The sequence below is a fragment of the Cajanus cajan genome, chromosome 1, assembly GCF_000230855.2.
Source record: "Cajanus cajan strain Asha chromosome 1, NIPB_CcT2T_4, whole genome shotgun sequence".
Classification (NCBI taxonomy): domain Eukaryota; kingdom Viridiplantae; phylum Streptophyta; class Magnoliopsida; order Fabales; family Fabaceae; genus Cajanus; species Cajanus cajan.
In genome coordinates, this window is record NC_138517.1 from 87,918,391 (window position 1) to 87,945,783 (window position 27,393).

The following is a 27,393-nucleotide window of genomic DNA, read 5'->3' on the forward strand; positions in this document are numbered from 1 at the left end:
TTTTTTTATAACATCAAATTTTATTTTATAGTTTGTGTATTCCTCTCTATCTTTAACACCCTAAAGAAGTAACTCAACAAGTAAACTGAATGTACGTTTTACAAACATCTAAAATCAATCTCTCTAATCATATTACACATTTTAATACAAAATTTATAATTGAAATTGATATAATTATACATGTTAATTTTAAGAATTTTAAGTTCAACTATTCATAATTATATCAAAATTAATAAAAAATAATTAAACCCCAAGTAGTTCCTATCCCACCTCTCCCCCAAATAGATACATCAGTGTTGTAAAAGTATTCAACTTTCGCAGGGAGAACTAATTTAGACAAACCGGCTCTTCCTTAACTCGAAAAGTTGCCATACAAAAATGAAAAAAGAAAAGAAAATACAACAATGAGTCATTCCAAAAATGAAAATAAGCCTACAAATATTCATGACAGTAGTGAGAATATTTCTATTAAACTACATTTAGGACACTTGTAAAGCCTGAACTACCTACCACGCGTATGCGTAGAGTCTTCATAGTATTATGTAGTCCTATATTCCTATCCAGAACATTCACAGCTTTCTTTCAAGCAATAATACAGTCGCGTTACCGCTGCTAACGACAAATTCTCAACTAATGGAATGTGAGAACTGCCCCAGTACAAAAGGGTCGCAGCCCCATTTTCCAGCAATAGAAAAGAACCAGGTGCACCCTAAAACTTAAAGTCTTTCTTCTTTGACTTGCCCTCCTTTTCTTGCATCTTTCTTTTCCTCTTCTTCTCGTTCTGCACCAGATAACAACATTCATTATAAGTCAAATTGGCGAGTTACAAAATCTAATATGCATGTCTATATATGATTTGAAAGGTGAATGTAAACACACCTCTGCAACCATGTCACTGAAATCTTCACGCTGACTACGCATCTTCTCTTCCTCTCTTGCTTCTTCGTACCTGTATTGTTCCATTAGAAGTAAGAAATCACTGCCTCATCTAGCTTACACAAACAAAACTAACCAACTCTAAAAAATTATAAAAAAGATAGAAAAAATCATACTTCGCAGGCAAAACATTTTCCATCGCTTCCAATTCTTCTGGCTGTAAAGTGACATCCACCTTATCTGTTTTCTGACCCCTAAGCAAATCAACCTGAAAGTGCCAAAGCCATAATACATGAAATACGCTACCCTTCAAAACAAACAAATATCATCATCTTAAACATGAGAAAACTTACCCTTTTAGCACCTGACTTGTCCTGAGTGCCAGTGCCAACAACATAGCTGTAGATAGGAGGAAAAAAAACGTGGCAACCCAGTAAACAAACGACTGTGAAGGGAAAAATAATATGCTACTCAAATACTACACTAAAAAAAAAAAAAGAGGAACAAGTATTTTGCATACGTGTGTGTTGTTCCAAGCAAAGTTCCGGGAGCAATTTTTTCTTCCTTCTCTTCAAGTACCTTCATTGAAAACAACATAAAGATAATTACAAAACAAGTCAAATCAGAAGTCAAGGCTGATGAAAAACAGCAATAGAAAATATTTACTTGATAAAGAGGCCTCTCAGGTTCCTTTCTCTGTTGCTTCCGGAGGTCAATAACATCAGGTGTTTCCACTCCAGTGGGAGTACTGAGGTGAAAAATGCAGAGGAAAAGAGTTAAGAGATGGGACGGTAATGACGATCAATCGACAAACATACACATACCCCCCAAAAAAAAAATCTCCCACCAATCGACACACATACACCCAAATAAAATAAATGGAGAATTATAAGAATAAAATGGTATAACAAAAAATTTACACTAAAAAATCTGTTAACTAATCTATTCATGAGATCATTTCATTTTGAGAGGTAAAGAACACCATTATTTATTTCAAGAGTGGTAAGTGTTTCTTATATATTTACTCTCAACCAATCAATAATTGCAATAATAACAATTGTAAAATAGAAATGCTAAATGTTCAAATTAAATTCTACAAAGTCATTTCTTAATTGACAACCATCATTCAACTTTTTTTCTTTTTGTAAATGTTTAACAGCTAGTGCATATTTGGTTGTGCTCAAATGCTTGGGGCAAAAAAAAATATATTTTTAAGTTCTCATAATAAGATTTTGATTATGAGCTCTAGTTAACACAAGCTAGTCCAAGGACAGCTAATCATGCCACATCATTTTTAAATAATTTCACAAGTTAATAATCATGAAGAATAGCAATCCTAATCACAAAAAAAATGTTAACTACTCTAGTCAAGCTGAGGCATTTAAAAAATCCAATGCTACTATCATAATATATAAACAAGAAAAAAAAATGGTTAATTAACAATACCTTGACAGACTATCAACAGACTGAATACCAGCTTCAAGTTCCTCTTCCTCCATTTCTTCTTCTTCCTCCTCTTCCTCCTCCTCTTCTTCCTCTTCCTCCTCCAAGTCTCCCCAATGTTTGGTCTTGTCAACTGGCTCTTCCTGCATTTTGATACATCAAGTAAAATATCAAAATGGAATACCACAGAATTTGATGACCTTTTTGAGTTGATATATTACTGCAATCCTATGAAAAATTTATTATATTTATTTCTCACCCAAAGAAATTTTTGCATTCAAGCAAATAACATGACATTCTCTTAAGAGTAAAAAGAGAAATGTTTTATTTAATCACAAGGTGTTAATATAAAACCATTAATGCGTTATGATACTACGTCGTCAAGCAAAAATCCACAAAGCTTGAGTTGTCACCCAATAGTAGTCAATCCCGGATAGCGGAGCGGAGACCCTAAAATTGGGATAGCGGGATGACGCGGAGCGGGATAACCGCTATTTTAATATTAATTTATATATATTAAATAATTAATAATATATATAAAAGCTAAAAAAAACAAAAAATAACTCTAAAATAAAATCAGCTGAATTAAATTTAATCAAAAATTAAAAAAAAAAATTTGCTAAATTAAATTTAATCAGAAATTAAAAATAAAATTTTCTGAATTAAATTTAATCAGAAATTAAAAATAAAATTTGCTGAATTAAATTTAATCAGAAATTTAAAATAAAATTTTCTGAATTAAATTTAATCAGAAATTAAAAATAAAATCAGCTGAATTAAATTTAATCAGAAATTAAAAATAAAATTTGCTGAATTAAATTTAATCAGAAATTAAAAAAAAATTTGCTGAATTAAATTTAATCAGAAATTAAAAATAAAATTTGTTGAATTAAATTTAATCAGAAATTAAAAACAAAATCAGCTGAAATAATTTAATAAAAAATTAAAAATAAAATTATGTTGCAATGTTGCATAAAAGAGAGAAGAGTCAAAGGAGAACAGAAGACAAACTAAGCGGACGGAGGCGCGTCGGAGTTGGAGGTGCGTCGGAGCTGGAGTTCGTCGGAGCTGGAGTTCGTCGCCAAAATGGAGGACTGCGCGCACGATCGCCAGAGAAGAAAGAAACAATCCGAGAGAGAGAGAGGAGAGGAGGGCGAGAACCGAAACCGCGAGAGGGAAAACGGAGCATTAGGGCAAAAAAAGCCCAATTGAAAAGACGGACTTATCCTTAATGAAGGGTATGTCGAAATCGTGCCGCGTTTCCGCGATTTTTGCCGCTCCGCTACGCCACCGACGCCACCGACGCGGCCGCTCCGGCCGCGACACAAATCCGCCACGCGACAGCAACGAGGTTGCGGGGTCAGGCCACTCCGCTCCAGAGCGGCCGCTCCGCCCGCTATTGACTACTATGCCCCAACAGCTCAAGTTCTGTTGATTTTTGCTTCATGATATTTGAACCTCTATATGACCACTTGATGTAGAGTTTAATCCTAGTTGAACAAAATATTATAAGTTAAATTTTAGTGGCCTTGAAACCAAACCTCATAGTTAGGCTGTTCTTGTTGTTGAACACCAAAAACATCTCCATACAGTGGACGCCCATACTGTTCACATTAACACAAGTAAACAAGTCAGTGAGATAAAAGGAGGGCTTTTCACTGAAAAAAAAAATCAGGAAACCATCAATACCAAAAAAGAAATGGTAAAACAATGAATATGCATAAAAATATACTTCGTCAACAGGGGGCTTGCCCCATCCACCGGGATGATAACCAAAGCTAGCTCCAGGGGGGATGGGAGCATTCAGTCCAGGGATCTTCAGATGAGGATATGATGGTGGAGGACCATACCTCTGGGAAAAAAACATAATGAATGTGGTCAAAGAGCCAAGAACAGAATTAAATGAATAATGCAACAGAAGACGCAGTAATATTACCTGCATATTAATAAGCCAAGGAGGAGGAGCACCCTCAGGCATACCAAGAGCTTCTTTCAATTCATGTGATAACATGCCAGGTTTCATCTCCCTCAATTTCACCTGTGCACCAACCAATGACATAGCATAAATATAAGATCCTGTTTTATCAAAAGATATGCTTAAATAAAAATCCAAAAACCAAATTAAAACTAGTAAGGATGCCAAGAACCCTGACACTCAACAGATCAATGAATACCTCTAAAAGGTCAGAAGTAAAAAAAAAAAAAAAAAAAAAAAAAAAAACACAGCTTAACCATCTAAACAGAAATAACTGAACTCTTGGACTAGAACTTCAAATTGAATGCCTATAAAAGTTAAAATTCAAACCTCAAAATATCAAATGACTTAAACAAAACATTGCAAATGAAAGGAGAAAAACACAGAAATATATATCAAACTATACTTGCTACTTAATAACTTTATTTAGCTCCATCAAAAAAATTCCATTTTTTTATGAAAGTGCATAGATGGTGCAAGGGCATTCCTATCTTGAATTTAATTACAGACTGTATTTTAGTCAACTCCATCATTTCATCAACTACCTATTGCTACACATTAAAGATCCACTCTACTATAATAAAAAGAACAAGATTCTAATACTGTCGAGTCCTAAGCTAATACTACAGCAAAATTAAAATAAAAAAATGTTGCAACAGAAAATAAGCAAAAAAAAATACCTCAAACTCTTTTCCTTCATGATAAAGGTCTCCAAGAGAGGTCAATTTAGGCTTTGTTTGGTATTTAAAGAATGCATCATGAAGAACCTAGCAACCACGAAAAAGAACAATTAGAAAGGATGAAAATAGTTCTGAGACTTGAGTAAACAGAAAACCAAGTAAGCAATGCAAATGGTGCAAAGGATAAAGGTAAACACAAATTAAACCTGATAATCTATATCCATTTTCCCCATTTTTGGTTGCATGCGCTCCCTTTGCTTTTGTTTCAGCTTCTTACTATCCTCTTTCTCAATATAAGCCTGCATGAGACAACATCAGATAATCAAAAGATAGGAACTACAGCAAAGAAGTAGTTAGTTAGTTAAAGAGACAATATAAAGCACAGAAAAGCTTCCAATATACATAAATATGTTAAGTTGTTGGGAACAGAATTAAACAGAGGATGTGAAAGAAGAACTAGATGTAGTACCGGTCACACTCACAAGGCTATCCCATCAACATCCCCAATTCAATCAATATTACAAATGAGTCAATAATATGTTGATTTTATGACAAATGACCAACATTTTAGAGGATTACAAGCTCTAAGACACGCATACATGATTTTTATTCCCAGATACGTATTCATTACAGAGTTGTCCTGATATGTTACGGATATGTATCTCGGTTATATCCGCAGTAATTTTATTTATAAAAAAAAAGGAAAAGAAGAGATACATTACAGATTCGTCGCGATACATATTTTTGGAAACATGACTCGATATGATACGTTATTGAGAAACATGATTCATAGTGATCCGTGGTTTCTGGAATTATTTTTAATTCTCTTCTTTATTTGAATTCTCTTTTGGTGTCTCTAAAAAAGCATTAAAAAAATTGTAAAATAATTTCTAGAAAATAGAGAGTCTTTTTATACAGACAAAATTTTGGTCTCGCATAATTTTTTTTATTTTAATTATCTTTACTTAATTTTAATATATACTAATTTATATGAAATTATAATATTAAAATAAGTTAAATACTTAAATATTCAATATTTATATAATTTCTTTATATTCAAATATATTAGTATAAAATTATAAAATAAATTTTTTTGATAATATATTATTTTTATATTTTCAAATTATAATGTCTTTTGTGAAATTACTTATTGTTTTGTAATTTTATATTTCTTATAACAAATTAATAAAATAATAAAATTTATTTGTTATAAGTTTGAATAAAAATAAAAATTGTTTTATAAGTTTTATAATTTATTTAACATAGACACTTTTTTTTTGCAAAAGCATAAAAATTATAAATTTATAATGTCAACACCAAATGCTTTTGGTTCTAATTCTAATGTCAAATTTAAAATTCCAAGTTATTTTTTGTTGATGTTGTACAAGATGATCATGCTCCTCTATGGTAATATGTTAGCATATTAGATAAAAGATCAAAAGGGGGAGGAAATAAAAATTGGTCTTGTAATTTTTGTCATAAAACTTTTAAAAGTTCTTATTCAAGAGTTCAAGCTCATTTGTTGAGGGTTCATGGAACTGGTATAGTTGTGTGCGAAAGTGTAAATGATCAATATTTGACTGAATTGAAAGTAGTTATTGAATTAGCTTAAAATAAAGTGAAACCTAAGCATGTTCCATAACCTACTGAGAAAATGCATTAGAGTTCTTTATTGAAAAATAGAAAATTTGGTCTTAAGAGAAAGCATTTAATGTAGAAGATAGAGATAATCTCAAAGCTCCCAATGCAATAATGTTTTATTCTTCTAGACTGCCCTTCAACCTTGCCAAAAATCCCTATTGTGTGAATTCTTATTTATTTGTTGCAAACCACATGCTTAATGGTTTTCTCCCTCTTGGATATAATGTCTTGAGAACAACTCTCTTACAAGAAGAGAAGGCACAAGTTGAGAGGTTGCTTAAACCTATTAAGTCGACTTGGAAAGCAAAAGGTCTTAGCATAGTATCATTGGGATGGATAGATGTCCAAAGAAGACCTTTAATTAATTTTATGGCTGCAAGGGAAGGGGGTCCAATATTTTTAAAGCTATTAATGCTTATGATGAGATTAAAAACAAACATTATATGGTTGACAGGATGGAAGAAGTTATAAGAGAAGTAGGAGAACAAGATGTTGTTCAAATTATAACAGATAATGCTCCTATATGCAAAGGCGTTGGAATGATTGTTGAAATTTCTTTTCCTAAATTTTTTTGAACTTCTTGTGTTGTTCACACATTGAACCTTGCATTGAAGAACATATGTACTACTGCCAAAAACACAGAAAGGAATGAGGTAGCTTATGTTGAATGTAATTGGATTACTCAAGTTGTTGATGATATTTCTTTCATTAGGAACTTTATCATGAATCACTCCATGAGATCGGCAATTTTTAATCACGCTTGGCATCTATTCTAAAAGGAGCTTTGCAATCAATGGTTATTAGTGACGAATGAAACTCTTACAGAGAAGATGATGTGGGTAAGGTCAAAGTTGCAAAAGAATTTATTTTGAATGATGTATGGTGGGACAAAATTATATATATTCTTAATTTCACTAAGCCTATTTATAATATGCTTAGAGCTTGTGACACAAACACAGATAGTCTCACACTTCATTTGGTCTTATGAGATGTGGGATACTATTGATAGAAAAAGTGAAGGCATCCTCTCAATGAAAGGTTGTTCTTGAATATGCTGAATTTTCATCAAAAGCTCATAATTTTGCTTCTTTTGACTCAATTGAAGATAAATGGACATTATATCCTAAATCTTGATGGGTGATGCAAGCTTCTTCTACTCCTCTCCTTCAAAAGTTTTCTTTAAAGTTTCTTGCACAACCTAGTTCTTCATCTTGTTGCCAAAGGAATTGGAGAACTTATTCCTTCATTCACTCGTTGAAAAGAAATAAGTTGAATCCTAAAAGAGCAAAAGACTTGGTTTATGCACATACTAATTTGCGACTCATCTTGGAAAAGTGAAGAATATATGCAAGGGAGTACTAGAATGTGGGACATTGATGGAGATGCATGGGGTAGCTTTGATGGTGTTGAAAATCTTGAAATGGCATCATTATCTCTCAATGAACCAGAAATGGAAGTTGTCTTATTTACAGATGATAATCAAGGAAGGGGTGAAATCGATACTATTCCTATTTCTAGACAATAAGAAATGATTTAACATTTTTCTAGTGATGTTTAAAAATTAAAATACAAGAAATGTATTCTTAACTTTGACTTTTGAATGATATTTATTTGCAATTGCTATTTTTATATATATTAATTTGAATTTTTAAATATGTATCCTAACTGTATCCTATCCTATATTTTCAAGAATTGACAAATCGTTGTATCAGCTATGTATCATATCCGTGCATCATACATTGCAAGCTTCTTATTAAAACCAACAACCCCCGCCCATCCATCAAATATAAATAACAAAATTCTAAAACATAAAAGAGCTTCTTCCCAGAATCAGACCTTCGTAATCTAACATCAGGAAGAAAAAAGAATAGCAGCTTTTGATAGTACAAAGAAATACAGTTTCAAGGACACAAATAACATACAAAATTTATAAATAAATCAGAGAATACTTAATTTCTTTTTGTAGAAGGTCACTCCAAAAAGAGTCGCATCATATGCAAACAGATGATTTCTTGAAAAACATATGCAAACGATGGTACAATACCTGTCTGATTTTCTCAATTCCAGTAGCAGCAATGAAATCAGGAAGTTGAAAGGGTGGCTTCTCAATACCTCGTTTACCCTGTCAAACAAAACAACTTTTGATGAGATACAAATACTTATATGAACATACACCACTATGTAATTGGGCCAAGTAATATCAATCATAAAAAATTGAAGATAAGAGGGAATTCAGCCCGAGCATTAAGCACAATGGAAAGGCATCTGAAAATTCAAAGCAGAACTATTAGCATCTTTGATATAAATAAATACCCATTAATATTATGCAAAAATTCCATTTGATTATAGTTCCCCATTATATATAACATAATACAAGCTCCATATCCATTCAATCTAACAAAGAAAATAAAAGATAAATGACTCAAGGTCGCCCATTGCCAAACACCTACAAGTCCAGGGTTGGTGATTGCCACAGCCGCTCCCCTGCAAGCACCACATACATATATATAAGAGAAACCTTATCGACGTTATCCTCCTCACCCTATAACTACATCCCTTGTGCAGGCCACAACTATCATACATGCTTGCATTGTTAACCCCATACATCTAGAATGCAGACTAACCTGTAAAAATTTTCTCTTCTGACACCAATGCCTAGGTACAGGTACAGTATTCCGATAAGACTTCAAGAACACCAGCAACTTTGGGTCTGATGCAGTAGCATCCCACACCTTCAAAATGAAAAAGAAACTTACATAAGATTAGCATAATGGCCTTGAGACCAACCTAGTAGTAGGAAGGGGATGCTCAACAATTTAAATCAAAATTTGCTATACAAAGAATTCATACCTCAACAACATCTGGCCTTGAGGAGATTTGTTTCAGTTCAGCAATTTTCATCCTCCGTTGAAGCTGAACGAGAAAGAATTAAAACTTTTAGAATAATTATCAAAAGGAAGAGTTTAGTGAGAAACGAATAAACAGATAAAAAAAACAAGTTACAAATTCCTACACCTTTTTTTTCTTGTTTGAGATGCCTTTCTCTCTTTGCTCGTTATCGTTTTCTTCCTCTTCAGAATCAGAATCAGCCTTCTTCTTAGCAGCTGCATTTTCTTCTGAACCATCCTTCTTATCAGTATCCTAGTAGTATAATAAAAAACCTTCAGTCACAATATACAAAAAAGTTGCAACGAGAAGAAGACAATTGAGACACAAAGATTACCTCCAAAGCAGTGACATCGCTGAAACTAAATTTCTCAAAGATTTTTCTAAATTCTTCGTCCATGCCTTCCTCTAACTCTGCCTTCTCTGGCACATACTCGATTTCAATCTGTTCAACAACCTGCAATTGAAGAAAATACCGACATAATTTGTGCACAAATTATGATATATTTCAATGACATCCAGAATATTTCACTCTGTTATCAAAGGAAACAATGATCTGCCACGAGACATGATCTAATCACCTATATACCTCAAAAACACTCAACAATGACGCTCAATAGAATAATAATAGTAATTAGTCCAGTTTAAGAACTTCAATCGAAACAAACTAAATTTGCAACGGATGAATAACTATGTTTGGTGCAACGGCGGAATAAATTCCGTGGACATGGAACATGGTCTAGTCCAACTAGACGGATCATTTTCCTATCTTTTCCCTCCAAATCCTTTCACGAAGCAAAGCCCTATAGATTCTCTCACTAGCTAATCCTCAACCAAAATCTCTGAATCGACTAACGACGAGCTCTGTTCAAGTACGAAAACCCTAATTTCACTGCAACATTATTGGAACAAAACGCATCTAGAATCCATTTCCTTCTTATCTATCCTTTCCAGCAACAAAGCAATTATTGATTACAACTTGAAATGGAGTAAGGATAATAACCAACGTACTAAAACCTGAGAAAGTATCAGAGTAATAAAAGTTGGAACGATGAGAACCTGCTTTGATTCAGTGTTCTCCTTCGCATCGTCGCTTTGTTCCGCGGCGTCGGACGCCGGAACCTCCGATGCTCTGTTGTTTTTCTTCTGCTTGCGACGGCGGCGGCGACGCTCGCTCTCGCGCGATTTCTTGGCAGAGGCGGTGGAGTCGGTGGAGTTGGCAACGACGCCATTCTGGTAGGGGAGCGTCTCCGCGGCCATCGTTGGAGGTTTTCCCGAAATCGATAAATTCGATTAACACCAGAGTTCAGTGCGAGGGATAAGAATCAGATGACAAGTGAAGAAGATGAAAGAAACACAAATGATGAAGAACATTGGTTAATAAATACCTTGCATTCGAACCTGGGCACGTGTAACGGTTCAGCGTGCTTTGGGCCGTTTGGGCTTTAATGCAATCCATTCAACAAAGCCTAATTCAATCAAGGCATATGTTCACTCTTTTCAAAGAAGTTACCTTTCTCCTTATTGGTATTTTGCTTTGTTTGGGAGAGGTTGAGGAATGGAAGAAAATGAGAGAGAAAGATGAAAATTGATTATTAGAAAATATAGCAAATTTTATAATTATTTAAAAAATTAGTATTATGCAAAAAAAAAAAAAATTATATTTATATTTTTATTATATTCAATCATTATTTATCTTCAAATTCTCACAAATTACTCTCTCAAATAACTTTTTTTTAATTTCATGCAAAACATTCCTCTTCTCTTTTAATCCCGTCTAAATTATGATCTTCATACACATTGAGTCTAACTCAAACTCAAGTTTCTCAATCTTACAAAGTTAGTGTATAAGATGAGGAATATTTTTCACTTATATATACTTACTTGGTCATCCCTCAATTTAAGAGTGTTTTTTTTATGGCATCCACCTCTATTTACCCTCAATTCCTCATAAATCACTCTCCCATATAACTTAACTTTTTTTCAATTCTATGCAAATCATTCCTTTTCTCTTCTAAATCCTTTAAACCATGACCTACAAACATATTGAGTCTAACTCAAACTCAAGTTTCTCAATCTTACAAAATCAATTTGTAAGGTGATAATTGTTTTTCACTTACATATACTATTTTGGTCATATTACTAATCATTGTATGATATCCAATACACTTCCCTGCACCGATGACTGAATATTTAGAGCATGAAACTTATAACACTAAACATTTGTAGGTAATTTGAAAGAAAAATTTTGACTTTTAATTGCTTTTTCAGAATGTTTGACTTTGATTATTTTTTATTAAAAAATAAATTATTGCATATTAATTTCTTAAAGTTTAATTTTTTAAAAAAATAACTATAATTTAATTATGCCTATATTAAGAAGAAAAAAAAGTATATATACTTATTGTAAAAGTAAAAGCGAGTGAAGGGCCCACACTACTAGGGGTATTAAAGGAAGAGCACCATGCATTCGTGAATCCAAAAGTACCCCTCGCCGTCGGTGGAATCCTCTTTTCCACACCGCATAGTATGAACTGGAACGGCGTTACTCTCCCTCCGTACGATGACGTGTCACAATGTCGTAGGCGTTACTCTCAGAATACCTAGTACCAACAGCAGAGACACAACCTGAGACATGTTTTTTTTTCTTTTTTTTAAAGTAAAATATACGTGCAATAATTTTTTATTATATTTTTATTAACCAATCATCCATGTAAAATATTCGTTAGCTTTCCAATATTTTTTTTTTATAGAAAATTTAGCTACTAAATATTTTTAATAAACAATTTTTTAATCACATTTTTATTTATAAAATGAAATTTGAAACTTATTAAAAAATACTTAGCAGATGATGTTATTTTTAATATAAAAAATATAGTTCATATAACAATTTCTATAACATCATTTGTACAGAATTAGGGATGGATCTACATAGGAAATAGTGGGGGCACTTGTCCCACTACCATTTTATGTATATATTTTTTTATCCAAAAAATAATATATTTTAAAAAATAAAATTTATATTCTAATAATATATATATATATATATATATATATTTAAATTATCATATGTATATAATATAAATTTGATGGAAGTGCTCATTTATTTAATATTTTTTTAATTTTTGAAGGAAATTAGTTTTCATATGTGATAGAGAATACCTATTAATAATGAATTAGTTTTTAAAAAAAAGTTTAATTATAATATATATATATATATATATATATTAATGTTCACTTATATAAAGTAATATGTTAAAATATTAATTTTTGATATAATAAAATTTGCACTATGCATGTTTACCTTTTATACTTTCTATTTATTGTATATATTGATTAAAAAGATCAAAATAGTAAAGATTGTAAGATTGCATATGTTAATTAAAAAAATCAAAATAGGAAAGGTTGGAAGATTTATATTTTATTTTGAATTTGTATTATAAAATATATTTTAAAATAAATTATCATCTAAAAATTTATGTTAAATATTAAAAACATTTTATATGAAATAAATTAAACTTATTTTTTTTTATAAAATTTCATATTTATTTTTATGATTTTATTACTGTTAAATTATTATAAAGTAGGTTTTTAAAATTGTAATTCTAATCAAACACTTAAAAAATATCTATGACAGATAAATAAGTTGTATCAGAGACATGTAATTTTAAAGAAAGTTAGGTTCAAATATATTAAATTATAATATAATCTAGTCTTATCCAATTTATTTCTATCCTTAATCATAATTATAAATATAAAAAATTATAAAATAATTATAATATATATTTATATTTTTAAAAATTATATATAAAATTTTTAATATTACAAATATATGAGTAAATATTACCCCAACTACCTAAAATTTCTGGATCTATCAACGTACAGAATCTTGGTGTTATTTTTTAATTGTACAATTAATATATGGTACTCATAGTATGTGTTTTGTTTTTGTTTCTCTCCCTAGATACACGGTTCATTGAAAGAGAAGAAAAGTAAAAAGTCCAAGTAAGGCACACTGTGTTGACTTGACAATGTGGTAATTTCTCGCACATCTTTTGGCCAAAACCGAAACTTGAGAAAATCATTTTCCAATGGGGTGCCAGTTTTTCCTCCTTTTTCTTCCACCTTAATCCTTCCTTCCCTCTCTCATTCAATTCCTATCCGCATTTCAGATCTAGGAACATAATCCATTTGAGTTCCTCGCTCTCTGTTGTTAGAGAACAAGGAGCTCCAATTGGTCCATATTATTATCATTAACTGTTTAAGGGTTACAGAAGCAGAAGAATGGGGCTAGTTGGGGTCCAAGAAAACGGGAATGAGGACGGGATATCTGAGATTCCGATGGGTGCCAAAACGAAATACATCAAGATGACCTCTGATCCACTTGAGGAAGACCAAGTTTTGCAGAACAAGAAGCACGAGACCAAGAAATATATCTTTGCATGCGCCGTTTTCGCCTCTCTCAATTCCGTGCTTCTCGGCTATGGTAGGTAATTCTATTTCTTTTTTTTTTCTTTTTTCTTTTTTGTTCTAATTTTGATCTGCTCATAAATTCCCCAATATCTGCCAATAAAAAAATTAAAATTAAAAAACGGATGGGGTTGTTGTCTTCTATGGGACTTGATAGTTTAATTTTAGGACTTTTATTTGATTACTTCACTATATCAATCACAGCGATGAATGTAAAATTCGGGGCTGTTTTGTAATTTGCAACACCGGTTTTGTGTTCAAGAATTGTAGAGGAAAAGCGTGTTTGGACATAATGTGGGTACAATCCCCACTTGTAAGGCTGTTATTATTGTGTCTATTTATGAACCTGTATGTTTGTGTATATCTGTGTCTGTGCTTGTGCTTAGTAAGTCTTATATCATATATGTGCTTTGCTTGAATATGATATGCAATTTTCCTGTCAGACACTTACTTATAATTGAACACAGAAACTTAAAACTTAAATCTTAAACTGGTTTATGCCTTGTTTGCAACCATTGTATTAATTTATTTTATAATATGGACTACATAAACATCTCATTGTGTATTTTTTGGACATCATAAAATTTTGCGAGTCTGGTTTTTTTATTTAATAAGCTCCACTTGTGATTTTGTAGTTTTTAATAAATTTTAACTATTAGAAAAGAGTGTACTAGAAGGAATGTGTTAGAGTGTAAAAATCATGTCTATGTCAATTTCTAAGTAGTTGGCAGTGTAAAGGTTTTTTACACTTATTTATCAAAATTATTTTACACTTAGTGTAAAGGTTTTTTACACTTATTAATAGGGACCAAAACTGAGACTCTAGCTGGTTGTCTTTGCTTATCATTTTGCAGATGTGGGTGTTATGAGTGGAGCAATTATATTCATTCAGGAGGATCTGAAGATAACTGAGGTTCAGCAAGAAGTACTCGTTGGAATTTTGAGCATAATATCCCTGTTGGGTAGTTTAGCAGGTGGAAAGACATCTGATGTGCTCGGTCGAAAATGGACAATTGGTTTGGCAGCAGTTATCTTCCAAACAGGTGGAGCTGTTATGGCTCTTGCTCCATCCTTTAAAGTATTGATGATAGGCAGACTCATGGCTGGGGTGGGTATAGGTTTTGGTGTCATGATTGCACCTGTCTATATTGCCGAAATTTCTCCAGCCATTGCTAGGGGATCTCTTACCTCTTTTCCCGAGATATTTATAAATTTTGGAATCCTTCTTGGCTACATATCAAACTACGCATTTTCAGGGCTTCCGTCACATATAAATTGGAGGGTAATGCTTGGTGTGGGACTTCTCCCTTCAGTTGTTATTGCTCTTGCACTGTTTGTCATACCAGAATCCCCAAGATGGCTAGTGGTGCAGAATAGGATCGAAGAAGCTAGAGTAGTGTTGTTAAAGATAAATGATAGTGAGAAGGAGGCTGAAGAAAAGTTGCAAGAAATTCAGGTAGCTGCTGGATCAGCTAACGCTGACAAGTATGAATCAAAAGCTGTCTGGAAAGAAATATTGTGCCCTACTCCTCCTGTTAGAAGAATGCTCATAACTGGTTGTGGAATTCAGTGTTTCCAACAGGTTACAGGCATAGATACAACTGTATATTATAGCCCCACAATTTTCAAGAATGCGGGGATTACCAGCAACTCTGAGCTTCTGGCAGCAACAGTTGCTGTTGGGTTCACCAAAACTCTCTTCATCTTGATAGCTATATTTCTTATCGACAAATTGGGGAGAAAGCCTTTGCTTTACGCAAGCACAATTGGGATGACGGTATGTTTATTTAGCCTGAGCTTGTCTCTAGCTTTTCTGAGTCATGCAAAAGTTGGGATCGCATTAGCAATTCTTGCAGTGTGTGGAAATGTAGCTTCCTTCTCAGTGGGACTTGGCCCCATATGCTGGGTCCTGTCATCTGAGATATTTCCATTGAGACTTAGAGCTCAAGCAGCAGCTCTTGGAGCAGTGGGAAGTAGGGTCAGTAGTGGTGCAATCTCCATGTCCTTCCTCTCAGTCTCTCGTGCAATCACGGTAGCAGGAACATTCTTTGTTTTTGGTGTTATTTCATGTTGTGCTGTCGCCTTTGTTCATTATTGTGTGCCAGAGACTAGAGGAAAGACTTTGGAGGAAATTGAAGTACTCTTCAAAGACGAGGATGATTTGGAAGAAAGTGAGGTAGAAATGGGAGATGTAGAGCGTCTGATGCAGAAGTCATGAGTTGGTAGCATACCAAATCTTTAAACTAAAATCCTTGATATGTCAAAGCTAGTACTATACTGGTTTGGTTCTTTTGTAATAGCGGGCATTTCTGCTTTTACATCATAGAAGGATTTGTTCTAAATAGAGAGGGACATGGTTTACATTTATTAACAAAACAAGGAGAAACATGACCTGTGTTGCCCTTCAAGCTACCAGCACCAATATAAGCTTTAGTAGCATATCTTAGTGTTTGCATGTATTCTATTTATTTTTTACAGACTGTTGAAGATGAATTCATATAGAATTGTTTCATGGAGCCATAATTGGAATTGTATTGTCTCTTTTGCATCACGAGCTTTGTGTCTCTATTTACCCGTTAGTGTTTAGGGCGTTGTCCAATTCCATTTTATTTAATACGATTCTTTCATTTTTTTAATGTACATACACACACAGAATCCCTTCAAAAATATATATATATATATACACACAGAACTCTTATTTAATAGCTTGTAATAATTTCAAGGTTTAAAATAGTAATTTTCTTCCATAATTTAGATTATATGTGATTTTGATTTCCCAATTTTTTTATTAAGTTCATTTTTTAAATTAAACAAATTTCACCCTTTTTCCTTTTCTTTTTAATTTTAAATGTTTATTTTCATTTTTATTCAAAATTAAATCAATTAATTTTTCTTTTATACAAAACTTATTAACCCAAATATCAAATTTCACTAAACAAAACCCTTATTTCATATCTTGTATGAACCTTCAAGTTTTCTCTAGATTTTGGCTTTTAAACTCTTAACATTATTTCATTTATCATATATTTATCGTTATAAAATATTTAGATGAAAAATAATTTGAAAGTTTTAGATAAACATGACGGAGGAACCAAATTTACTTATGTTAAGAAAGAGAAAAAAACTTAATCAATTAAAAAAATTAGAAAGCTAAAATTGCATAAGAAATATACAATCTAGATAGAGTAGTTTTCTTTCTGCTACTACTAAACTACCAACTCATTTATCAAAGTTAACTTATTTAATAAATAAGTGAAAATTTTCAACTTTTTATGTGGTTAGAATCTATAATATCGTGTATAATACCTGAATTCCCTAATTGTTAGACTGATCTTAGTGGATCAAATTAATTTTAATTAGAAGAGTTTGTACTTTTATTCTCTAGCAATTTCTTTCTTCTTCATTTTGTATAATGAAATTTGCAAAGTAACATAGCCCAAGTTTGGAAGGAATCAAGTCATTTATAATTTTCAAGTTAGTTAAACTCAATTTCAATCTTAATTTAGACGTAAAATTATAACAAAAATCCACTTTTTAAAAAACTTGTTATCAATATAATCAAATTATTTATGTCTCACGTGTATAGATAGAGATGACACCAAGGAAAAAAAGATAGAGACATGCAATCTACATAAACAAAAAATGACACAGGTAACAAGAAAGAATTAAAAATTATATTAATAAATAATACATTAAGTATATGAATAATTTTGGAGCAAAGTTTTATATTAGTCTTTGAATTTGCAAATATCAATCACTGTAGTCTTAACATTAATTTTAATTCTTCATTTAGTCACTAATTTTGTGAAGAAAAAAATCTTCAGTTTTTTCCAACTCATTTTGTATTAACATCCAGGTTTAAAGAAAATGAATTTTTACAAGATTAAAAACAAAATGAAAGTTTTTTTTTAAAAAGTGAAGTCATTAATACTTATAATTTCAATTACGAATATAGCAATTTATTAATTTAAATTAATATATAATTTGTACAAAAAAGTGTGTAACAAATAAGACCTAATAACATAATTGACAATATAGAAATAATAAATTTTATGTACAATCCACAATTATTATTATGGAATTATTTAAAAAATATTTATTATTATATGTTTATATAACATTTATTTTTATCAATTATTATACTATTTAATAACGTTTAATTAAATAATTATTTTTTAAAATTTATTGTTAAATTAAAAGTTTTTTACATATAAATTATATAAATAAACTTTCATATTAATATAAAATGAATTGATACATCATTCATATAAATCAAAATTAATATAGTATATATTTCAAAATATACTAAATATAAAGAATTTGATAGCTTCTAAATTATTGTTCAATTTTAACAAAATTTGAATCAATAAAATTTATTTTTAATATAAAATTATTGAGTAATATAATAACTAGTAAAAATACATCGATATTATTTGATTTCTCATTTATTTATGCGTGTGCCTATATATATTATTTTATTTTATTTTCACTTGAGTAAAATATGGTTTAAGAAGGGAGAAAATTGTCTATTCCGTGACAAGAATACAATAGTATTTTCATTTCTTGCCAAGTGTTTTATAATTTACAGGTATTTTTTTATTTATAAATATAGTCCATACAACATTTTAAAATTAAGACTAATTTGTATATATTTAAAAGTTAGTCCTTAAGTTTAAGGAGGGAACGACGACAAGAGAGGTTGAGACTTGAGACCATCACGTTGATTGCTAAAGTGCTTTCGAAAATATCAGTACAAAGGCACAACAGCAACCGCTCAAAATAAATACCCATATCGCATTTATGGGTTTGAAGTGAACATTTTCTGGGATTTAAACAATCAATAAAGACATCGACATTGAGCCACCGTAGATAGAGAGAAATTTCCCTAAATTATAAAACCGAATTTTATATGACAGTAAATTATGGTAACTTATAAGAATGAAAGGTTGACAGCAAAAAATACTAGCACTGTAACATCCTAGGACCTAGAGACATGAAAATCTCTGAAATTTCGTTGTCAATAGTAAAGATATGCTTGGGGTTGTATCCTAGGCAACAAATGTGTGTTTGAACTACCAGTGGTTGAATCCTTGAGAGCTGAAATTTGGTGGATCACCTATCTGCATGTGACCATGTGTCATGCTGCTCTTGATGTCGTGTTGATCCATACACAATTAATTAGGGGTGTTTGAAAAGGTTGAACTAAACTATATTATATGTTAACTATACTAAATTATAAAAATAATTCATCTAAATTGAAACAAATTATAAAATAATTTTCAAAAACTAAGTTAAACTATTTTCTAATTTAATGAACTATAGTTATAATAGTTCAAACTACACTATAATTTAATATGAGTTATTATTTTTTACTATAAATTAAACTAAGTTACATTATAAAAATTATTTTAAATTAAATTTTATTCTTAAACTTATATTAATAAAATAAATAGTGTTAAACATGGTTTAATTTGGAAAAGTTAAAATCTTTTAAGTGATATGTCAACCAAAATCGCTTACAAAAAATCACTTATAAAAAATTAAAGTAAAATAGTTTAAACTCATAAGAAGTAATTATGGAACCACGGTTAATATTCCATTTATTTGAACTATACTTTGTATTGTATTAAACTATTTTTGTACACTAAATCAAACATTTTTTTGTAATTTAAACTAAAAAAATTAATTTTTGCAGTAATTTAGTTATTAAAACCAAACTTAAATTCAATTTAGTTTTTATGAAAAATAGTTGAGTATTTTTTATAATCTAGTTAAATTTAGTTTTATATTAATTTAGTTTGAGATAATTTTTGAACAATCCTATCAACTAGTAAAAAAATTATTTCAACTTAATCAATTATATCGAGTTCAAGTTATATATAAATATGTAGTCAAGTTAACTATTTAAAGGAAAAAGTATGTAATCCATAAAAAAATATTGTTTTATTCATTTACATTTAACTAAAAACAATAAAAGTGAATTAAACATAGACAAAACAAATTAGTAAAAAAAACATGATTTAAAGTTACCGTAAAAATTTTCTTAAGTGTTAAATAATTTAACTTATAGTCAATGTGTTTTAACAATAAAGTTTAATTTTAATACATTATTTATACTGTCAAATCAATTAAAGATCACCGTAAATATAATTTATCAAATAATTATTAAAAAGAAAATATTTTAATTATTCATATTAATATATAATTGAGTAAAAACATTTTAAAAATATATAATTTTATTTATAATAAAAATCATTACTGCACATGTTAAATACAACAATTATGTAAAAGTTATTATAACATTTTTTTATTTTATAATTATAGTGCACTAAACTATATTTTATAGTAATTTATTTTTTAATTGAATTTAAAATATAGTTTAATTTTTATAAAATATAATTCATTTTTTTATAGTTTAGTTTAATTTAATTTTCAAAATAGTTTTATCAACATTCCTACGATTAGTATCAACACGACAAAACACAATATAGAATAAAGTTCTATGATTAGTAGATCAGAAATCTGCCTTCATCTGATCATCTATTTTTTCCTTAAAGTTGAACCTAACCATATTCCATATGATTGCTTTTTTCAAGTAATAAATCGCACCTCAAAAGTGACTCAAACATCTTACTATTATGACTACATAGCCTATCTTCCCAAAATTTTCTCTGCTTTTTCCCTTCTATGATCTAGTAATGAGCCAAACTTTTCATTTGTGCAAAAGATTATATTAAAAAGGGCTACGTATAATTCCCCAAACAAAACACATGCGCGAGAAGATAAGCCAAAATGAAAGCGAATGTCACGTGGAAGGAAAAAAGTAGGTGCCCTATTAAGATTGGATGCTGACAAATCCCTTTCACAATTTAATAGTCCCAAACACGATGAATTTCTTCAATATCTTCCCATGTTTACTTTCCACTTACAATCCCAAGCCACATGCAAACATGCCACCCTCTTCCACCATTCAGATTTCAGTGTTACTGAGAACGAAAATGACTGAAACTTTCCACATCATATAGATCCTTAATTCAAATAGATACAACAAAAGGATCATACAAAGGGTCCAAACTCCAAACCCATATTATCTATTTAATCCTCCAATTTTAACCATCTAATATACCCTTTTTAACAGTGAAGACACAATTGCTCCCATAACAACTTATTGCTTGTAACCATTTTATTTCAACAGTCATTCTATCTCACTAATTACAAACTCTAATTAATAAAAACTACAAATGAAGCTAAGTGTTGCAGAAGATGCAACAACTAGAAATGATGCTATCCACAATGCTTCCCTTAACCACTCTAAGTTTCCTACTATGCCTGTTCCATAGATGCACCGCAAAGCTCTCTTTGCGAATTTGGTCCATTTTTGTGACCAGCCATTTGGAACGAACCTGATCTATAAACAAACCCCTAATCCCTCTCCAATCCACAGGATAAAACGCAGAAGGAGGCAGAACAGTGAAATTGAACCCTGGTCTCCCACTCACCCTAGCCACCACCCTGGAGATCAAGTAAGGACCATTGTGTCCCCACTTGTTGCCATCAAAGGTGAGTGCAAACTCCTCAATGAACTTGAAAAGCAAAGGGTGCCTCTTGTCAAATATCAACACTGCATTGTTCAAGCGGCTCCACTTGCCTGTAGTAGCATCAAAGTTCTGTGCACCAATGGTGTTCCTCAGCTTGGAGAAGCTCTTCAACACCATGACATCAGCATCAATGTAAGCACCTCCAAATTTGTACAAGAGAGCAAGCCTAAGCAAATTGGAGAGATTCTGCCCTAAGGAGACTTCGCCAGGGTTCACATTCCCTTCCTTTAACCGATTAAACCACGCCTCAGCATGCGTGTCCTTGAAAATGTAACCGAAATCCGGCGCAATGGCCATGACTTTGAAACCGTTACTCACGAATGGTTTTAAAATCTGAGTTCCTAAGTGAGAGTCTAGAGACTTTGACACTATGATCAAACAAGCTTCGGGGTGCGACTTGAAGAGGCTCTCCACTGAGACTAACTCCCTCTCCCCGAATTCCTTCAAGGGCGAAATCCATGTCATGAAGAACCTGAGCTTGCAGGAAGAATTGTCGAAGAATGCTTTGAGTCTGGCACGGAAAAGTGAAAAGGGAGAGTTGGGCTCTGAACGGAGGCTTCTGAGGCCACGCTTGTGCTTCCTCACTCTTCTGGACTTAGCAGAAAGGGAGAAACTTTGGGTGGTGTTTGGGAGAAGGGGGAAGTGGGTGTCGTTAAAAGGTGGTGGATTGTGGGGAGAAGAGAGATTGGAGAGTGTTGGAGGGGAAGGGAGAAGGAGGGGTTTCCTGTTTTTGGGGACGTGGACGGAGAAGACGGTGAAGGCGTTGTAGGAGAGGAGGAGGAGGAGGAGGAGGGCGAAGAATGAAGTGGGGAGGGAGAAGAGGAGAGAAAGCATGGATCTTTTGAGGCGGTGGAGTAGGATGAAGGGGAAGTGGAGAGAAAGTTTCGACATGGAGGAGGAAGGAGGGGTTTCAAAATGCTTCCACTTTCAACTTTCTTTTGGCAGAGAAAGTGCTTGCCTTGTAAATGGCCATAAATTAAAGGAGTGGAGAGAGAGAGAGAGAGAGAGAGAGAAACTGCCTTTAAATTTTGAAGAGAGACATGTTCTGTTTGTTTGTTTTTTGCTCATCGGGGTTGCTGTCTTCACTCCCTATTTTTCAATATTTAGTTACTACAGTAAGAATATAAGATGTACAGTACTCCTACATTATTATACCTAGGATTAAGATTACAGTACAATCACTACTATAATTATTATTATTTGTGTAAAATTATTACTCCCTATGCATATACTTAATGTTATGCAGGGAGAATACACATAAAAATTTTCTCAATTTTTAATTCTTCACGCAGTTACATTCTTTTCAAAATATTATTGTTTTGGTACATGGAGCAACCTCTCAACTCTCAAGAATTAAATACCCGTGACAAGAAATGGGTTGGATTAGTTTGTGTTGGGCTGGGCTCAGTGGGCTGGGCTTGACTGTGGTAATTGTGGGCTACCCGTTATTCCAATCTCAACAGGAACAGTCGAAAATATTTCATACTCCATTCCCGTACTTCATTGTTTTCTCGTTTCTCAGTCATTTGTTCTGAGATCAAACTTGCATCAGCCATCAGGTATTTCTCTTCGCTTTCTTTTTCTTTTCTCCATCAACGTTCAATGCTCAGCCCTAACAAATCCTTTTATTCTCCAATTGCTTCAATTTCGCGCTGCTTTCTCAAACCGCCACTTGTTTTCCCCCCTTAATTCAATATCCTCTTCCCACTTTTTCGGTTCCTCGTTTTACCTTCAAGTCCTTGTAAATAATTGATTCGCTTCAACTTGATTGTTCTATTTGAAATAAATCGTATACTGCATTTGATTATCTAATGTTTTCATTTCCAGGTTTCACGGCAATCACAAATGGCTGCAATCTTAGCTCGGAAATCACTTCTTGCTCTTCGTACCCGCCAGCTGGTAACATTAATTTGATTTCGATTCTTCGTTATTTGTTGAAATTAAATAATCAAGAAAAAGCTCTTAATTAGATGTTGATTGAGTTCAGAACACCAAATGTTATCTGAGTACCCTGTATTTCTTCCCCTCTCCCTTAGGTTATGTGATGCTCCTGATAATTAACTAGATATATTAACGCTTGTTGTGAATTAGATATGGATCATTTTTATTTTAGGGGGCAAAATCAAATACTTAGATTAAGCTACCCTCTTTGTTCTGCTCGTTTAGGCTGTAAGCGGACAAGGGCTGCACAGCTCCCAATACTATGGCCTTCGATTAAGTGCTCACTCCTTCTCTACCAAAAAAGGTCTGTCATTTCTCTTACCATCTTTGCAGGCGTAGCATCTGTCTTTTCTCTTATAGAATGGTTAGCAAGCAAAATTATTGAGGACTGACTATATGAATATTGATTGTTTCCTGCACCAATTTTTATGAAAATCATGATCTAGTTTAGGTTCTTCGTAGTTTGTTCTGTACAATAAATGAACTTTCTGAAAGGTGGTAATGAGCTGGGTTCGCATGCACTGTTAAAAAATATATGTATTCCTTGCGGACATTTCAGTTGGTAGAGCTGTGTAACATGCAAGGAGAGTGCGCAGGTTGAAACACTGCAATGCCCTCCCCCATCCTCACTGTGGTACTGGCCCTTTGAGTTTTTACCTTTCCCCTAACATCACCCCCTCCCCCAGCAGATAATTAAGTGTGTCAACCGGTCAAGGGAATGACTTTTCAGAATTGGTTACAGTGAACAAACATGACATTTCTTTAACTTTACAAAATACCTTCAACGGTATCATCATTTGTCTGTCAAGTGAGATATCTATTGGATCTCCATTTTCTTTTCACACGCATGTTTTGCAAATTTATGCCCCCTTCATGTATATCATAATTTTTTGATGTACAAACTGCAGAGGATGAAGAAAGGGAGCAACTTGCAAAGGAAATTTCAAAGGATTGGAGTTCTGGTATTTATTAGGAAGCCATTAATTTTCAGTTTGATTTTTGTGTTTTTTCTGCTTATAATGCAACTGACTCATTGCTGATGCTCTGGATGACAGTTTTTGATCGTAGCATCAACACTCTCTTTCTCACTGAAATGGTTCGAGGTCTAATGTTGACGCTGAAATACTTTTTTGAAACAAAAGTTACAGTAAGTATCTACTATAACTTTTTGCTGGCCAATACTGTTGCAGCTTTTAATTAAATGCTTAATGCATGAATTCTCTAATGCAGATTAATTATCCATTTGAGAAAGGCCCTTTGAGCCCTCGTTTCCGTGGTGAACATGCACTCCGACGATATCCAACTGGGGAGGAACGTTGTATTGCTTGCAAACTTTGTGAAGCTGTAAGGCTTTGACTGTTTATCCAATAATGTTGGTTTAACAATGATCCTTGAGAGCATGCATACTACCAAATGGCATGTAACTGCATGACAGCATTTTCCTGTTGTTTGCATAAACTGGACTAGCCAACTTTTAAGACTATTTTGCATTTTCCTGTCGTGTGTAGATTTTACCAAGTGTAGGTTGTCGTTGGTTTATGTAGAAACAAATGTGCAGCTATTTTCAAATTTGAACACCACACTGCCTAGAGTGTAAGGCTTAGACCCTAGGTAGGTTTATAATCTGAGTTGTCATTAGTTGAATCAGGTGTAGAAAAATATACTTGTGATTACTAAGGTAGAAATCTGTCTAATTGAGTTGTCCCAAATAGAGCTGTCAAAGTCAAACCCTCTCATCCTTGGAGGCTGTAATAGGTATATTTCATATACATCAAAATAGCAGTTTTATTTACTTTGAGATACTTTCTCTTTAACTGATACAGTTGTAGTACTGCAGCATTATCTCCCTCTATGGAGGATAACCAAATAGGGCTAGTAGAGAATAGGAATAAAGGCATATTAATTTACATTGTATAGGCGTGTGTTAAGGAGAATGTCTGGGTATAGTTCAGTCTCAAACCATAGGTTTTTAGCTCAAACCATATGGCAATCTCTAAATATTGAAATCCAGATAGTTCAATAAGGGAATGCTTGATAGGCTAGTGATTATGATTTTATATTAAAACTTTTTTTTACCAGTAATCCTAAAGTATCAACAAATTAAGAGTGTCTGGAAAAACTGAAAATTAGATTGTTTCAATAATTGATTGTAACTAGAATGAATTTTTTATTTAAATAAGTTTGTTGAAAAACAATTTTAAAATATTTAATTTCGTTTTAGAATAGAAAAAAAAAATAGTTTTATATAATAAATCAGGGCTAGGAGGAAAAAAAAACTATTGGAAAATAATTATAAGCTTTAAATTTTTAGATTCATGAAAAAAAAAACTTATTTTTCAGGAAAAAAAAGGTGTTTACAAATTTCAGATTGTTCCAAACAATCAGCATATTTCACAAATAGTTTTTTTTTTTCCTCTTTCATAGAAACAGCTAAAAGTTGGAGGGAAAAATCTTTCTCAAACACACTAAAACCCCAAACAATTAAACTGTAATCTATTTATGAATACCCTAAGTAATAATTACAATAAATGATCAATTCGTTACATATTATCATTGTCCTAATATTCCTTTTCCGTGTTTTATTTCCCCTTGTTCATACTTTCCCCATTTCTCTCCTTTCTGTTTAGAGGTTGCAGCTTTATGTTATTATTTTGTCTAAATAATACTTCTTATATTAGATATGTCCGGCACAAGCAATCACAATTGAGGCTGAGGAGCGAGAAGATGGCAGCCGCAGGACAACTCGGTGAATTACCTGCCTTATCTGCCCCTTGTCCACCTTTCCCCACTCTATTCTTGCTCTCTTATTTGATAAATCTTTCAGGTATGATATTGACATGACCAAGTGCATCTATTGTGGGTTTTGTCAAGAGGCATGCCCTGTTGATGCCATTGTTGAAGGGCCAAACTTTGAATTTGCTACAGAGACTCATGAGGTTCGTTTTCATTTCCTTTACGTTGAATTATATAATACGAACTGTTGGTGCTTGCTAATAATGTTTTCTATCTATCTTTATTATTAATTATATTTTTAAGTACTACCTATTAATAAGTGCCAATAATTGTTTCTGTGCTTATTTATTTAGTTCTGGTTATGTGTTTGCTTGCTGTAGGAGCTTTTATATGACAAAGAGAAGCTGCTCGAAAATGGGGACCGATGGGAGACTGAAATTGCAGAGAACCTGAGATCTGAAAGCCTTTACCGTTGAAAACTTCCATGTGATCCTTGCCTGTTGCTTTTTCCGTCTAATTGGGCAATGATAAATAAACTGATCAGTGAATGGTTTTGAAGAACATATCGACTCACGGTTGTTATTATCAGTTTTTGCTTTTGTCAATGTTTGCATTGATGTTAAAAGTGTACAATATTGATGACGTTTAACTCCTTGAAATCTTGAACAAATGTGGAAATAATTGAAAATTTCAACAAATAGATGCCCTTACACCATACTAGCAATTGTACGCTTGTAGCCGTAACTGATCTTTTTTGAAAGATGGAAGTGCTGATGCAGTGCAGTGCAGCTTTCATAATCTAAAGACAATAATGCCTTGTTTTGTGTAGTAGAAGAGAAGAGGATGAGGAGCTAAGAAGAGGGAAGCGTGTGGAAGATGGATTTAGAAGTGTGTTTGGTGAAGTGGAGGTGTGTCGGAAGTTTTTGGCATAGGTCCACCAAAAACTTCCACTCAAACATGAGGAGTGAAGGGGGAAGTAACCGGGTAGCTAAAGCATCTTTGGCATCTGCATTTATCGACATTCATATATATGCAGGGATAATCGATTATGTATCGATATATATATACATAATCGACTATGATTACAATAATTGATTATATATATATATATATATATATATATATATATATATATATATATATATATATA

At 32.3% G+C, this 27,393-nt stretch overlaps 4 protein-coding genes across 6 annotated transcripts; 2 read left to right on the top strand and 2 right to left on the bottom strand.

Annotated features, from left to right (window-relative positions):
• Nucleotides 1-331: 331 nt before the first annotated feature.
• Nucleotides 332-10,860, bottom strand: LOC109803565 (uncharacterized). Its single transcript, XM_020365191.3, has 18 exons — nt 10,561-10,860; nt 9,839-9,958; nt 9,631-9,756; nt 9,466-9,528; nt 9,240-9,347; nt 8,660-8,737; nt 5,181-5,273; nt 4,975-5,061; nt 4,256-4,357; nt 4,052-4,171; nt 3,861-3,923; nt 2,323-2,462; nt 1,543-1,624; nt 1,397-1,455; nt 1,230-1,275; nt 1,053-1,144; nt 880-949; nt 332-781 (listed from the first exon to the last, which is right to left on the bottom strand). The coding sequence occupies exons 1-18, from the start codon at nt 10,759-10,761 to the stop codon at nt 710-712; spliced, it is 1,722 nt and encodes a 573-aa protein (XP_020220780.1). The 5' UTR covers nt 10,762-10,860; the 3' UTR covers nt 332-709.
• Nucleotides 10,861-13,521: 2,661 nt separating this feature from the next.
• Nucleotides 13,522-16,522, top strand: LOC109804270 (putative polyol transporter 4). Of its 2 annotated transcripts, none has more exons than XM_020366069.3 (2): nt 13,522-13,987; nt 14,826-16,522. In XM_020366069.3, exons 1-2 carry the CDS (start codon nt 13,786-13,788, stop codon nt 16,187-16,189), a joined length of 1,566 nt encoding a protein of 521 aa, XP_020221658.1. In that variant the 5' UTR covers nt 13,522-13,785; the 3' UTR covers nt 16,190-16,522. The 2 variants fall into 2 exon arrangements, with proteins under 2 accessions (XP_020221658.1, XP_020221659.1); XM_020366070.3 differs by having other exon boundaries at nt 13,850-13,991.
• A 4,254-nt stretch (nt 16,523-20,776) lies between these two features.
• On the bottom strand, nt 20,777-22,677 carry LOC109804301 (uncharacterized). Its single transcript, XM_020366111.3, has one exon. The coding sequence runs from the start codon at nt 22,458-22,460 to the stop codon at nt 21,219-21,221; it is 1,242 nt and encodes a 413-aa protein (XP_020221700.1). The 5' UTR covers nt 22,461-22,677; the 3' UTR covers nt 20,777-21,218.
• A 311-nt stretch (nt 22,678-22,988) lies between these two features.
• LOC109803625 (NADH dehydrogenase [ubiquinone] iron-sulfur protein 8, mitochondrial) lies at nt 22,989-26,958 on the top strand. 2 transcript variants are annotated; one of them, XM_020365286.3, is made up of 9 exons: nt 22,989-23,128; nt 23,397-23,468; nt 23,736-23,814; nt 24,419-24,472; nt 24,566-24,657; nt 24,741-24,854; nt 26,189-26,256; nt 26,335-26,446; nt 26,624-26,958. In XM_020365286.3, exons 2-9 carry the CDS (start codon nt 23,415-23,417, stop codon nt 26,717-26,719), a joined length of 669 nt encoding a protein of 222 aa, XP_020220875.1. In that variant the 5' UTR covers nt 22,989-23,128; nt 23,397-23,414; the 3' UTR covers nt 26,720-26,958. The 2 variants fall into 2 exon arrangements, with proteins under 2 accessions (XP_020220875.1, XP_020220876.1); XM_020365287.3 differs by lacking the exon at nt 22,989-23,128 and adding an exon at nt 23,187-23,310.
• The last annotated feature ends 435 nt before the right edge of the window (nt 26,959-27,393 follow it).

Coding starts and splice junctions, on each gene's coding strand:
- LOC109803565 (XM_020365191.3), bottom strand. CDS start 10,761: ATGGCCGCGGAGACGCTCCCCTACCAGAATGGCGTCGTTGCCAACTCC. Junction 9,529..9,630: donor TCTCAAACAAGAAAAAAAAG/GTGTAGGAATTT, acceptor TTTCTCGTTCAG/CTTCAACGGAGGATGAAAAT. Junction 1,276..1,396: donor TTGCTTGGAACAACACACAC/GTATGCAAAATA, acceptor TCCTATCTACAG/CTATGTTGTTGGCACTGGCA.
- LOC109804270 (XM_020366069.3), top strand. CDS start 13,786: ATGGGGCTAGTTGGGGTCCAAGAAAACGGGAATGAGGACGGGATATCT. Junction 13,988..14,825: donor TTCCGTGCTTCTCGGCTATG/GTAGGTAATTCT, acceptor ATCATTTTGCAG/ATGTGGGTGTTATGAGTGGA.
- LOC109804301 (XM_020366111.3), bottom strand. CDS start 22,460: ATGTCGAAACTTTCTCTCCACTTCCCCTTCATCCTACTCCACCGCCTC.
- LOC109803625 (XM_020365286.3), top strand. CDS start 23,415: ATGGCTGCAATCTTAGCTCGGAAATCACTTCTTGCTCTTCGTACCCGC. Junction 24,855..26,188: donor CTTGCAAACTTTGTGAAGCT/GTAAGGCTTTGA, acceptor TTCTTATATTAG/ATATGTCCGGCACAAGCAAT. Junction 26,257..26,334: donor GGCAGCCGCAGGACAACTCG/GTGAATTACCTG, acceptor TAAATCTTTCAG/GTATGATATTGACATGACCA.